This window comes from Podospora anserina, chromosome 7 (genome assembly GCF_000226545.1).
Source record: "Podospora anserina S mat+ genomic DNA chromosome 7, supercontig 1".
Classification (NCBI taxonomy): Eukaryota; Fungi; Ascomycota; class Sordariomycetes; order Sordariales; family Podosporaceae; genus Podospora; species Podospora anserina.
Genome location: NW_001914854.1, coordinates 50,692 through 64,464, shown reverse-complemented (window position 1 = coordinate 64,464; position 13,773 = coordinate 50,692). Strand labels below are relative to the sequence as shown.

Sequence of the window (13,773 nt, the reverse complement as noted above, 5' to 3'; positions counted from 1 at the left end):
GGGGACGGCTCTCGTGTCAGATCATGTCTATCAAAGTGAGAGGCCTCAGTCCTGGACGTACCTTGGCCGGATATCTCGATTCGATTTCCAATGCGGACCGCTTGGCTGTAGTGGAACCCGTTGGACAATGCTTCTCCCTGGCCGGGGTAAGTGAAGAAGACTGGCTTGGAAGATGGGTCTGAGTTGTTCATGTTGGAAAGATGTGCCTTGTGGCCTTGCTGACAGGCTAGGTAACGAAGTTCACTGAAGAGTGGAAGTGGAACGCTATAGTCCGCTGACACCTGGAAAATTACACCTTTATAAAATCGAGAAAGAGGATCAAGAAGCTTCCGTTAGTGAAATCCTGTTTTGTCATCAACAACATTAATCAGCATATTGGCAGGGCGGTCCGAGTTGGCTTCTTGGCTGCAACCAACAGGTTGTAATGTTGGTGCATGACGTTGGCTCGCGGAGTGCTTGAAAGGATCACGAAGCTCTTGGATGGCAGAAGTGGAGACTCCACTCTCACGCCCATTTCAAACTGCTGACAGGAATGTGGGAAGGTAGGGCGACTAAATGTCAAGTTTCGAAATTCAACAAGTTTTTGGACTATTCATTCCTAAGACCATGTTCCGTCCGTCCGGGCTTTCATATATAAGACCATGGTGCTCAAAGCGCCAAGGAACTGAGAAACAGTGACATTCTAGTTGGTATCGACGATATGGTTCATAAGTGTGCCCTTGTTGCTGGTGTTGTTCACGTTGCCATTCCCATTGATGTGTGTGCCCATCATAAACTGGATGTTGTTGCCACCCATGTCCATACGCAGGCGAGACGGATAAAGAGGTCGTTGCTCTTGCCATCTTCCTGACCGCCGCCACTAGCAGCAGCATTGACAGCATTGGGGGCGTATTGTGATGATACTATCCCTGCGTACTTGGCGCCTGGACTTCCTGCTGGTGAAGCAGTTGAGGCAGGTGGCGGACTGCCCGGTGGAGCATGATACCCAGACTGGTGTGCCATCCCTCCTCCACCTGGTGCCACAGTTGGACCACTAAAACTTTGAGCCTCCCTCTTCTTCTTTTTATGACTCACCAGTGCAAACGCAACCAAGGCTCCAAGTAGGACTAGCATCCCAACTCTAACCGCAATCTCTACTACGGCGCCTGGCGACAAGCTATTGGAGCCTCCTGCCTGTGACACCCTAAGGCTATACCCAATCGCCCAGGCCGCATTTAAGATTGCCGACGTCGGGAAATCAGAGTTGGCGGGATTCTTCGCGTCACCTGCCGTTATCACAGGCGGGGAGGCCTTTTCAATTAAGGAGCTGAAAAAAGGGGTTGCACTGGCCAAGGTAGATGTGAACTTGAAGTAACCGCTGGGTCTCACTGTTAATATAACCGTTGAAGACAGACTAAAAGGTTTGTCAACTCACTTTGGGCAACATAATCCTCTAGGAACGCTGTAATAGTCCATAGGACATTTCACCAATTTCGCAGTGTCTCCTGACTGAGGTTGTGGAAACTGCCCGGGAACGGCCGCCATACGGTTCGCTTGTTGTTTGCTGCCATCAGCAACGGCGACTGTGCGAACACTGAATGGACAACACTCCGGTCTCGAGTTGTCGCAGCCGATGAAAGGAACATAAAACACCTTGTCATCACCTTGTATCATGGAGAACGAAGTCGCGGTGCAGTCGCCTTCGAGCAAGGGTGCCCCTTCGCCTAGGATGATGCTTGGGGCTACAGGGAGTGGGGGAGCAGTAATAGGTCCAGGGGAAATTATGGTTGAGACGGGGCTTAGTTCGAGTTGAACTGTTGAACTGCTTCCTGTCAGCGATCCAGATTGAACATTCCGGGAACAAATAAGGAGCATACGGCTGAGGTAGCTGTGCCATCACACTGCTGGGAGGTGCTGGGCATGCATTCTGGAACCAGGACTGTTCGTAGGCCTCCCAGTTAGGCTCACCGCCTACCGCTCACCAACAGCTGGACGTAGCAAGGGCAACGGAGACGCACTCAAGATACTGTATGCCGTTATTGCAGTTACAGTGATCTGTGGAGGAGCTGGCAAAACAAGCCCCGTAATCACCTGCTGAGCTGCAGGTAGAGAAGCCATTGAAGCTCTGTTCCTAGGCATTAGGACAGTGGCGTGAAGGTTGACTGGGACAGCTGGCTAACAGTGCAAGAATGGTTGTCGTCTGTGGTAATTGCTATTGTCATGGCGGTGGTCGCCGCCCCGGAAGTGGTGGTCATGGTCCTATTGTCATATTGCCGTCGAAGCATGGCTCTCAGGGGGGCAATGTCGGTTCGATCTGTTGTTGGAGCTGGCAAGGGCGTCAGTGTCGCCGGGAAACATGGTGCTGCCGCCATGATGGATGTCAGGGGTAGTCAACAAGAAGGGGATGAGATTAGCGGTGGAAGAATTACGCGCCAAAGAGCAGTAAAAAGGGCCTTTATGTCCAGTCTGCCCGACTGGCTGCCGGACGTGAACAAGGTCCATACGCCATCCGTTTTCAATAAGTAGGCATGGACGGGATAAAGTGAGGGCGCCCAGATGCACCGTGTCGGGACAAGCCTCGAGGTCATGGTTGACAAGCCGTTAGTGGTCTGCGGCTGAAAGAGAGCTCAGCATCTCTTACTGTCACGGACCTGACATAAGTGGGGAGCGCGGGGCGCGACCCGTCCAACCACTAGGAACGGAAAAGTGGGGAAGTCAGATTATCACTAGCGCCAAGGGTGATAATCGCGATTATCACCAGCCTTCGGTGAACGACGAGTGATAATCGACATTATCACTAGTGATAATAGTGATAAACAGGTCTATATATACGGAGGAACTGGCTAGTGTAGATAGACAGTTCCGCAGTATGCAATTCACAATTGTATTCACGGTATCTTGTGTTTACATTGAGACATCTTGTTGTGCACTGTTTAGCTGCACCGAACCAATTATCAGAAGTTATGTTACAACCTGCACCGGGAATGGATACAGACTGCAAGGCAGTACGCCAGAGGTGAATATGACAGGATAATCGAAGGTTGTGACAAGCGTCTCAGACAAGGGGTTTATTGTCAACAACAGGTCGTTCTACAAAGAACTACTTACGAGTAGATTATAGATAAATAAACTTAATTACTTACGTGAGGAGTCAGATTCCTCGACACGGAGAGCGCTAGGCGCTCCTTCCTATTTATGTGCAGCTATCTATATATATTTCTGAAATATCTTTATACCTTACTTAGTGTGCTTAATGGTCTTAGCGGCTAAGCAGACTAAGCAATCTTTCATAATCGATATGCTCAGTATACTCAGTGGTCTTGGCCACTAATCAAACTAAGCACCTCCTGATTAGTTACATAGGGACTTTATAGGTCTTCTTATCCCTGGCCCAATGATTGGCTAAGGTATCCCAGCACCTCGGGAACCACCCAGTGGTTCCTTCACGGGGTTATTATACTTAGGGCGTAATAAGTTACCTTTAACCCGTATCCCTTTTAGAGGTTTTATACAAAGGTTCGTCACACTTACCTATGCTTTTATTTCTATAGCTTTATCAGGACGGGAGCTTTAGGCGCCAGTAGGTTCCGACTAAGGATATTATGAAATGGAACTTTATTAAAATTATTACTTTTACTACATTATCCCTAGCCCTATTAGAGATAAGGCTTATTTTTTTTAACTCTATTACTTAGCCTAATAATAACGAAATAAACTTATAAAATCTTATAATTCTATTATTACTTTTATTATTTTTATATAAATCTACTTTAATATAATATTATTAATATTAAAATAGCTTAGTATAATATTAATAAAGTTATATATAAGTAGTTTATATTAAAGTAAAAGCTAAAAATATTAATTACTTTTAATAATTATTTGTGACGAACCCTTATATAGAACCTCTAAAAGGGATACGGGTTAAAGGTAATTTCTGATAATTGGTTCGGTGCAGCTAGATATGACGAACCCCTATCCAGAACCTCTGAAAGGGATACTAGTTAAAGGTAACTTCTAAATAATCCTGGTTCGGTGCAGCTAAATAGTGCATAACAAATGGCTTGTCTCGATCACAATAGCTAAGATACCACGATTGTGACTTGTCATTGTATACTGCGGAACTATCTATCTACACCAGCCAGTTCCTCCGTATATATAGACCTTGGGACCGTGAGGTGCTCACCCTACTATGGCCCCGATCACCCCTAGCACATTGCATCCTGCAACGTGCTCGTCGTGCTATGCCTCTGATCACCCTTAGTATCTTGCATCCTGTAGACTGCTCGTGAGCCTTGGCGCCATAGCACTTTTGTCCTGGCCTGATTGGCTTGTTCCCTGGCTTCCTTAATGATTGGCTAGGGGCGACCTGCGCCCCACATGTGGCGCGACCTGCCGTTGGGTTAACTGTGACACTAGACAGTGCACAACAAGATGTCTCAATGTAAACACAAGATACCGTGAATACAATTGTGGATTGCATACTGCGGAACTATCTATCTACACCAGCCAGTTCCTCCGTATATATAGATCCTGGGGCCCTGAGGTGCTCGCCCTGCTACGGCCCCGATTACCCATAGCACATTGCATCCTGCAAAGTGCTCGTCGTGCTATGCCTCTGATCACTCGTAGCATCTTGCATCCTGCAGAGTGCTCGTGTGTCTTGGCGCCATAGCGCTTTCGTCCAGCCCTGATTGGCTGTCTCCTCACTTCTCTAATGATTGGCTAGGGACATCCTGCGCCCCACATGTGGCGCGGCCTGCTGTTGGGTTAACTGTAACATTATTACTATTATAATTATTATTAATTAATAAGTATTGTATATTTAAAAAAGTATTTTAAAAAGCCGCTAATAAAAAGGTAAAAGAAAACATTTATAAATTTATTATAATTTTTACTAAAATTAAACTTTTTTTTTAAATTTAAAGTATTTTCCGTTATAGTATACGCTAAAAGTTTAATTTTCGTAGTATTTACGTATGCTTTTAAGCTAAATTTGCTGAGGTAAAAAAGGTGCTAGGGCGAAAAAGTAGGAAAAAGCTAGGGTTAGGGTGCCCTTAAAAAAAGAATCCTTCTTTTTACTTACTATACCGTTCTGGAAGTTTTGGAAATTTTGATCAGAAATTAACCACATCTTTAGTTTCCGACAGCAACCTTTTGGTGGAACCAGCCGCCAAGACCTTCGCCATGCATGTTTCGACCCGAGCGTTTGGGTTGGCATTGGCCCCACTTGAGTTTGGATGCTGTCTATGTACTCTCTGTGGCCCCACAATTCAACGTCACCCACCCACTCACGCACATCACGAAAGGCATGATGAGGGTGTTAATAGTGTATGGCAAAGGATTTGGCGGAGTATAGCAAGTTCATAGGCCTCTCTGGCAAGTATTAGCAGCAGTTCCATGCGAAGCGTTTGCAACCTCCAATATGAGACCCTGAATACACTGTGGTCCCGTCTCTTATGAGTCGCATCAATATTTGCTAGAGATCCACTCCTGAGTATAAGCCAAGATGACTTTGTCCATCCTCAAGACGTTCAACTGTCCGACGCGTGTAAACTTGTGTAGCGACAAGGAAGTCAGATTAAAGACAGCATGTTGCGTAGGTATAATCACAGATCTCCTATCACTGGCCATGTTGATAACAAAAAAAGATACAAGTCCGGGTATCCCGAAACCAACACCCAACCAACGCCTAGCTACTTGAGATACCATTCCTCCCCGCTTAAAAACAATATCTGGAATAAACCAAAAGCAAAATCTTAGCTATTCCTCATAACATTTGGTTGTGCCTTGGCAGGTCGAGGCGTGCTTGGCTCCTCTTCCACCGGCACCACCTCCCATCGTTTGGGCGGGTCGTTCATTCCTGGCCATAGATCCGTAGGCAGGAACTCTCCATCTTCCTGCCGGAAGAGCTCTCGCTTAGCCTGGTCTGCTCTTAGCAAATCATCCACAATCTCCTTCGCCTTGCGCCAGGTATTGGCAATCTTGTCCTCTACAACCCTTCGTCTGTCTGCCTCCTCCCTCAGTCGGTCATAGGAAGTCAAGTACCCCTCATAAAACTCCTTCAGGCGCTCCATCTCATCCATCTTTTCAAAGATTGTTTCCTTTTCTCCCTCCCAACGTTGTACAAATTCGTCCTCGGCACCAACATAACTCGGCAATTTGGCTCCGATATCCTCCAGCAGTGCGAACGCATTGACAGTAGACACATGTTCGGCGCGAATTGTGTCGGCTTGGTCTTTCAGTGCTCCAAAGACGTCCTCCATGCGCTGCAGCACATTCTGTATGTCCGAAACAACTTCCTCCACCTGAGGCGAATCTTCCAAGACGACTTGTATTATCTCGGCCCTCTCGTGGGGATCCATTGGCTCGAGCTCGGCCATGCGAGATTCCTGCTCTGTAATTACGCCGGAGATGGAGACGGGATCTCCGCTGTCCTCGGTTGTTTCTGCGGCTCTGCGACGAGCAAGAGCGACGCCCCCCTCGGTTGACCGGACGGCAGTAACGCACATGTCGAAATGCTGAGTTAGGGAGCTGAGATGCTGTGCCATGGAATGCGAGAGGTCGGAGAGCTGGCTCAAGAGCTGGGGCATCTGGTTGTGGGAGCTCGAGGAAGACGGGGAGGGGTTCGAGGACGCGCACGGAAGACGTTTGTTGAGAAAACGTAAATCGTCTTCGAACCGTAGGAGGTCGCCGTCGAAGGAGGTTTGCGCGGCCTACACAAGGACAACCATTAGTGACCGGGACAGTGAGAAAGGATATCAGAGCAACAGATGGCATCATACTTTGAGCTCGGCTATGCTAGATTTTAAGGATTCTCGGAGTATGTCAACCTGGCCCTCATCGACAAAGTCTATCAACGACCTGGTCTCTTCACCTGGAGGGCGGAATGCAGGCTCCACAACCGTATCACGAAGCATCTGGATGGTCTTCTCGAGCCGGCCATTGACGCCGTCCAGCGCGCGGATAAGCCGGTCAAAATCCTTGCGCCCGCTGTTGTAGACGGAAACCATCTTTCGGCGCACCTGTCGCAGGATGAAGATCTGGTCGTTGATGCCACTGCGCAAGAAGGCCGTCTGCGCGCTCAGGACAACCGACTCCTCGTGCATCTGGCGGGCATGGGTGGAAAGGCCGTTGGCGCGAAGCACAAGCGCCATGGAAGAGAGCGACTGCTTCGCGGCAAGCAAATGCTTGACCAGCACCTCGACAGGAACATTATCGGCATTGAAGCTTGACGGTGGCGGCTTTTGGCCTTGGGTTGATATCGGCCGCAAAGGTGCGCCTGTTGACGAGGCTGAGCCGGGAGATGCCATTGGATTGGGGCAACCTGGAAGTCGGATGCGTCAAGTGCTAGGCTGGGAAGGGTGTTGTGGTGACGGAAACAGGAGAGCAGATGCGGCCCGCGGGTCTCGGCATCTTTGTTGATGATGGTGGAGAAAGAAGGGGACTTCCCACGAGACTTCTGCCCTGTCTTGTTGATGAACAGCTGAATGTCTGGAGCTTTGACTCTGGAGCCTTGTCGGTGTTGCAGCCGTCCGTGGGTGTTGTCAATAGCTTATCGCCAGCGATAGCAGGGGACGCACGAGCCAAGTATGTCTGCCACCTACACCGTCCATCTGTGTCGGATTCCACTTACGCGTGCTGCATCTCTATGTACTGTACCTACCGGCAATTGCGCTACCTTCGACAGTAGCCCGAGATAGACGTGTTACTGTCCCTTGAGGGACAGGTTCCTGTCGTCCTAGGTGAGATGATGAAGGTCTGGTGGTGAATGCTAATGTTTTGCCAGGGGTCATCGAAGGTTCATGATGATGGACGCCAGAAATGATGGGATCATCTCTGGCGACTGAACGCTGGCTGATTCTCTTAAAATTTGGCTTCGGATATTTTGACTTTATGTCACTTTTGAAGTGTGGCCAGGTTTGACCTTGATTCATCCTGCTGCAGTTCTTATAAACGAGCGTGTTCTCACTTGACCATCGTCCTTGCTGCATCGCAGCACCCGGACCTGACAGGCAACCACCCCCGCGGTCCGCCGATAAGATAAGAGCGTCCGCCCCACCAAAAACTTCCAACCGCCACCAATCCAGTATTTCATCGCCGTGCTCCCCGACTACCCTGCCTCTGCGACAGTTCGTATATCTCAAAGTCCTGCCGTCCATGATGTCTTCCTCGGAGCCAGTAGCACCCGGAAGTGCGGCGCCGCACCAGCCGCCCTATACCTACCAGCCAAACCAAGGCTATGCAACGACTGAGCCCATCCCCACTGAGCTCGCCAATGCTGCCCCGCGTGGTATCGACGAGTACCTGTGGGAAGACAGCGATGATGATGTGGCCTACAGCGACGAACTCGACGATGATTACCTGGAGGGTGGCGAAGGTAACTCGGGCGACATCACCAAACAGGTCAACCGCCAGCGTCAGCTTCAAGGCGCCAACAATGGAGCACCCACAGCTCTCCCCCGCTCCAACGCCCAGAAGCCAAAGGCCAACAACTCGAACCACCTTGACGACCTCGATTCCGAACTGGCAAAGCACGCAAGGAAGCTCAAGACCGATCTTATAATCGATGACGACGACTTCTGGAACGGAGATGACCGCACGGGCGAGGTCAAGGACAAGGACAAGGACAAGGCCGACCGCGCCACCAACGAGTTGGTGATGGACCAGCGCACACGCATGATTCTGCTCAAGATGATCAGCCGCGGTATTGTCAGCGAGGTGCACGGTGCCATCAGCACAGGCAAGGAGGCCAACGTTTACGGTGCCGTGTTGGATCCCCTGGATGGAACCCGCCCCTTGCACCGCGCCATCAAGATTTACAAGACGGCCATTCTCGTCTTCAAGGACAGAGAAAGGTACATTACAGGCGAGCATAGGTTCAAGAGAGGTGCGAATAAGAAGAACAACCGGGAGATGGTCAAGCAATGGGCCGAGAAGGAGTTCCGCAACTTGAAGCGTCTGCATGCTGCCGGCATTCCATGCCCAGAACCTCTGGAGCTCAAGTCTCACGTCTTGGTGATGGAGTTCCTGGGAAATAAACGGGGTTATGCCTACCCAAGACTGCGGGATGCCACTCTTTCGGATGAGGGCACCGAAAACCCGTGGAGGCCTGTGTACATCCAGCTCTTGGGCATCATGCGCCGTCTTTTCAGGGTCTGCAACCTGGTACATGCCGATCTGAGCGAGTACAACATCCTCTATGACAAGAACAAGCTGTACATTATCGACGTCTCGCAGTCAGTCGAGCACGAGCACCCGCGTGCCCTCGAGTTCTTGCGCATGGACATTAAGAATGTGGGTGATTTTTTCCGCCGCAAAGGTGTCGACACCCTCCAGGACCGCGCCATATTTGACTTCATCACGGCGATCGATGGTCCTGTCGAGGAGCCAGAGCTTTTCGAGGCCATCGAGCGACTCTACGAGACCCGCCCTTCCATCCAGGATGCCGCGACCGAGGAAGTTGATGTCGAAGTCTTCCGCAACCAGTTCATCCCCCGAACCCTGGACGAGGTCTACGATATGGAACGGGATGCCAAAATGCCCGTTGAGCAGCTAGTCTACAACAGCATGCTTGCCAATACAGTTTCCGTGAAACCGGAGGCCGCAGAAGAGGGCTCGGAAGAGGACTCAGAAGATGGCACTACGGCGGACGGTGATGACAGGTCAGAGAGCAGCGAGATCGACCAAAGCATATTTGACAAGGGCCCGCCAAGAGGAAAAAAGCATGAGGACAAAGACGAGAAGAGGCAGCACAAGCAAACGGTCAAGGAGGAGAAGAGAGCCAAGAGGGCCGAGAAGATACCCAAGGCGAAGAAGAAGAGGATCATTGCTACCACCACTAAGAAGAGGAAGTAGTCTGTCTTTTATTTTCTCCGTTGGGGCAGAAAAGCAAGCCTGTTGGTTCATCCAGGAGTTATGCAATTTTACCCACCTTGTGAAAGCTGGCACAGTCTCTCTCCATTTACGCTTCATGTATAAAACACTGATAGCAACATCTTGCGAACCGGATGATGAGCAAACACTTACTGCCCGGATGTACTGAAAGGATGAGTTCTTCTGGAGGGACCTCCTCAACCAGTTCAACCTCTTGATCAGACATCTGAGAGCAGATCTGAACCACTCTGCCTTGCTGCAGAGTTGGCTTTGATGATCAAAGAGAGCCCTGACGGTTTTGCGTTTCGATGAATGTATTGACATGTCACAGCTTCGGTAATTAACGGTAGATAAAATAGACCACTGGAGTCTGTGGATCAAACCCATCATGTTCTGTTGTCAATGATAATGTTGAACCCAGGGGCATAACTAAACGTACGCCAGCCACTTGTCCAGCACCTGCCCTTCGGCATAGTTGCCTTCTCCCCTTCTCCCTCCTGTCCGACTGAGGCCTGGCCGAATCACGAACTTGGCCTTTTGGCCTGTGACGCACTCTTTTTCGGCCACATTGGCCAACTTGCTGTCTAGTTCAAAGTTGTCGCGGAGGTCCGGGTAGCAGAGATAATACCAGCTCTGCTGACCACACAATGTTTCGTCAAAGGCGATGGCTTTTGTGACAATCTTGCGAAGCATATCCCGCACAGCAACCATGGGCAGGCGGGATCTGAACGGATCGATGAGCTCCTCGAGCTTGTCAGATACATCTAGGATGGTCTCCTGGACATCGGTGGCTTTGGGGCCCAGGGTATAGATCAGAGAAGTGGTAGCTGCTTTCCACTGGTGGAAGTGGCGCGTTTTGTCTGGTTCAGAGGGTTTGATGGATGATGCAAGCGCCACGCCTTCATCGTCCCGTTCGCGGTTAGCACACAAACACCACATCTTCTTGCAGAAGAAACGAACGAGGAACAACACACTCAGCTTTTCGAGTCTGCTCTGGTATCTCCCCGCCCAGCAGGCATTCCCATGGGTCGTCGAGCTAACAAAGACAGCACCATGTAGGACTTTCCAGATGGCCGCCTCGACAAACCAATCTGATGCCGCCTTGTCGAGCACCATTCGATCATAGCCGGGACATATTTCTTTCAGCTTGTCCCCGCGGGCCTTGGCCCACTGTTCCATCTTGCGCGCACCCAAGTCTCCGATGCTCAGATAGCAGCGAACAAAATTGTGTACCTCAAAGGTCAGCTCTCGCCATGCCTCGAGAATTCTGCTCTCCGTCATCTGCAGTCGGGACTGCCCGAGCGGTGTCTCAGCTGCCATGCCGGCAGAATCGGCTGCCTTGGTGCGGAGGCGCTCGATGAGAGCGTTTTGGGCAGCGAGCTGCTCCTCGTAAGCGGCTATTTCTGGCGGGAGAACCTGTCTGGCCGCATTGAGCTCTACCCCCAGCCTGACGATCTCCTGGTCTCGCTGCGTGATCTCATTATGGGCATGCTCGATCTCGTGCTGGGCCTGGCGGAGCTCCTGTTCAAGGTAGTTCATCCGATCTTTTGCTTGCTGCCAGGAAAAATCGGATGCGATGCTGGTGCTGGGCACTGGCTGTGGGCTCGGGATGGTACTGGTGTCAATGGCGCTGTCAACTTGCTGGAGCAAAGTGGTTGTGATAGCCACAGTACCGCATTTGGGCACACTCCCTTTTCGATTGTGCTGCTCAATAACTGGGTTGGCGCTCATGCTCAAACGAGATGCCACGACTTCGAGAGTTGACACGGTTTCGACATGAAGCTTCGGTGGAACAGCTGGAGGGCTGTCGAGAGAGACAAGTCCATTTGGGTTCCTTTTGCCCAACTTAGAGGGCTGGTCCGCCGCTGAGAAGCTGCTTCGTGAACCAGCGACGCTCACGATACCACCGTCAAAACTTTTGTTTGACACTCTTGGTGACCCAAGCTTCGGCTTCTTCTTTAATCGATACCATGCGGACCGATGGGTTGTTGGGCCTGCTGAAATGTCGTGATACGAAGCCGAGTCCCTTGAACGAGAGTGTTGAGAGGAATTGCCACCAGATGGCCTGGGCGACCCGTTGAGACGGTCATCGTCAGGCAGGACTGTTGGTATGGGAAGTATCCTCGCCTTCTGAAACCACGAAGTCGCGCTCATGCTACTTTCGTCTGCTGTGCGTGGCCTTGGATCCAGTGGTCGGGATCTGTGATGAGTTGTTAGAGGTGGATAATTCTGTCCGGTCAAGCTTCGTTCTCGAAGTGAATAGTCCATATGACTGACGAAGTGAAGAAAAGGAAATCTCCTGAGCCCACCACATCCCCCATCCTGGCAACATGGTTGAAATGCATGTTCTTAGCCCTGTGCCTTCGAGAATTTTGGCGCCCTCAGCCTCAAGAGACTTGTGCTACCTGAATGGTGGTTTGTACACCGGGGTGTGGAAGCAACATGCATCACGCTATTGACATGGAGGCAGCCACAACGACGCCATGAACGCCTCAGGCTAGCCAGAAGGATAGGTACTACCTGGCCGCACTCGCTAAGAAAACAGGGGCCGCACAAGGACTCGCAGCCTGCCTGTTGGGATCCATTCGGGTCCCCCATGACACAACGGGGCCAAAAATGAAGGCAATCAGAACACATTGCGGGTAACGAAATGGTATGAGTAGGTAAGGTAGGTGAGTAAATCTAGGCGCTTATCTTGAAATTGTCGAATAGTAGGTCGGCGGAACACTCAATGGGGGGCCGCAGGCAGCTGAGGTTTGAACTTTGGAGTGAGGGCGGGGCACTTTTAAGCTAGCCGAGGAGCTATTATCTCACACACCCACCACCAGCTGCACGACAAACAAGGTGATGTTTAGAATGGCTGCCAGCACCGTCACCGCCCGCCCTGCCGCCTGGCCTTTCATGGCCCTGGCAACCCCTTCCTTGATCCGCGGACCTGGCTGTGCCCCCAGCTTGGCCACCGACTTGTCGATTCGCCTCAACACATCCTGGGCCTCGCTTATCTCTCTTTCCTTGTCCCGAGCCACTGCCTTGTCTCCGATGGCGATGGCTTCATCGTGTTGATCTTCGAGGTCCTTGAGCCTGATGCTGTATTCCACCTTGGTCGACTCCAGCTTCTGAAGTAGACTGTTCCCAGCATTGGTGCGAATGAGATCGCGGCCCTCTTCGATAACTTGCCGTTGGTAGTCAAGAACCACAGGTTCCTTTGGCGCCAGCTTACGGACAATGGACCATGCGCTTTCGGGAGTCCCCTCAAACTTCGTTACCCCCGCCCCTTTTTCTGTCAGGGATTTCCAGTATTTTTCACTGAGTTGCGTCTGGCGTCGAAGACCCTCCCCTTCGTACTCGTCACGCAACATATACCACATTGTGGTGACCAAGACGACGTTGGCCATGGCAGAATCTCCAATCAAGGATTGAAGGAGCCGCAGATAGGTCCCCGAGGACCCGGTCATCCGGTTGTCGGTGATCTTGTGAAGGTACAACACACCTTTGAGTGGTATGCCAAGTGCGTGCTGGGTTGCCAGAAACTCGGTAATCTCAGCCAACACTTCGCCATCCGGTCGTTCAGTGTCATCAAATCCAGGCGTATCAACAACCGAGATGCTCCTCTCGTCTCCGTCATCGTCTTCGAGAACCATTTGAACCAGTTGACAGCGTGAAGTCTCTGGATCAACGTTAGCAACCATGAACCTGGTAACTATGCTGGCGCTCCTGTCTGTGTTTCCAGTGGATAAGGTACTCACGAGAACAAAGAGTGTGTCCCTCTCTCACAGGTCGTTCGGTTACAGGACCCTTCTTCTTCAGTTGATTGATGAAATAACTCTTTCCAGCCCCCGTCACCCCCAAGAGGAGAATGATGCCCTCCCTCTCGCTGTCCATGATGAACTTTTCTGCACTCTCTGGCGTTCTGCTGGC

At 50.9% G+C, this 13,773-nt stretch overlaps 5 protein-coding genes across 5 annotated transcripts, besides 6 other annotated features; 1 reads left to right on the top strand and 4 right to left on the bottom strand.

Moving 5' to 3' along the window:
• Positions 1 to 768: 768 nt before the first annotated feature.
• On the bottom strand, positions 769 to 1,876 carry PODANS_7_4890 (uncharacterized protein; the record flags this gene model as incomplete). The annotated part of the gene is made up of 3 exons (XM_001907481.1): positions 769 to 1,324; positions 1,415 to 1,801; positions 1,857 to 1,876. The coding sequence occupies 3 exons, from the start codon at positions 1,874 to 1,876 to the stop codon at positions 769 to 771; spliced, it is 963 nt and encodes a 320-aa protein (XP_001907516.1).
• Positions 1,877 to 2,620: 744 nt separating this feature from the next.
• Positions 2,621 to 2,929: a long terminal repeat (LTR crapaud).
• Positions 2,930 to 2,943: 14 nt separating this feature from the next.
• Positions 2,944 to 3,452: a long terminal repeat (LTR rana).
• Positions 3,451 to 3,492: a long terminal repeat (LTR crapaud).
• Positions 3,493 to 3,862: 370 nt separating this feature from the next.
• Positions 3,863 to 3,937: a long terminal repeat (LTR crapaud).
• A 7-nt stretch (positions 3,938 to 3,944) lies between these two features.
• Positions 3,945 to 4,373: a long terminal repeat (LTR crapaud).
• Positions 4,374 to 4,376: 3 nt separating this feature from the next.
• Positions 4,377 to 4,736: a long terminal repeat (LTR crapaud).
• A 1,002-nt stretch (positions 4,737 to 5,738) lies between these two features.
• On the bottom strand, positions 5,739 to 7,292 carry PODANS_7_4900 (uncharacterized protein; the record flags this gene model as incomplete). The annotated part of the gene is made up of 2 exons (XM_001907480.1): positions 5,739 to 6,695; positions 6,765 to 7,292. The coding sequence occupies 2 exons, from the start codon at positions 7,290 to 7,292 to the stop codon at positions 5,739 to 5,741; spliced, it is 1,485 nt and encodes a 494-aa protein (XP_001907515.1).
• Positions 7,293 to 8,142: 850 nt separating this feature from the next.
• On the top strand, positions 8,143 to 9,837 carry PODANS_7_4910 (uncharacterized protein; the record flags this gene model as incomplete). Its single annotated transcript, XM_001907479.1, has 1 exon — positions 8,143 to 9,837. One exon carries the CDS (start codon positions 8,143 to 8,145, stop codon positions 9,835 to 9,837), a length of 1,695 nt encoding a protein of 564 aa, XP_001907514.1.
• A 447-nt stretch (positions 9,838 to 10,284) lies between these two features.
• PODANS_7_4920 (uncharacterized protein) lies at positions 10,285 to 12,009 on the bottom strand (the record flags this gene model as incomplete). Its single annotated transcript, XM_001907478.1, has 2 exons — positions 10,285 to 10,754; positions 10,830 to 12,009. The coding sequence occupies 2 exons, from the start codon at positions 12,007 to 12,009 to the stop codon at positions 10,285 to 10,287; spliced, it is 1,650 nt and encodes a 549-aa protein (XP_001907513.1).
• A 656-nt stretch (positions 12,010 to 12,665) lies between these two features.
• On the bottom strand, positions 12,666 to 13,737 carry PODANS_7_4930 (uncharacterized protein; the record flags this gene model as incomplete). Its single annotated transcript, XM_001907477.1, has 2 exons — positions 12,666 to 13,520; positions 13,549 to 13,737. 2 exons carry the CDS (start codon positions 13,735 to 13,737, stop codon positions 12,666 to 12,668), a joined length of 1,044 nt encoding a protein of 347 aa, XP_001907512.1.
• Positions 13,738 to 13,773: the final 36 nt, after the last annotated feature.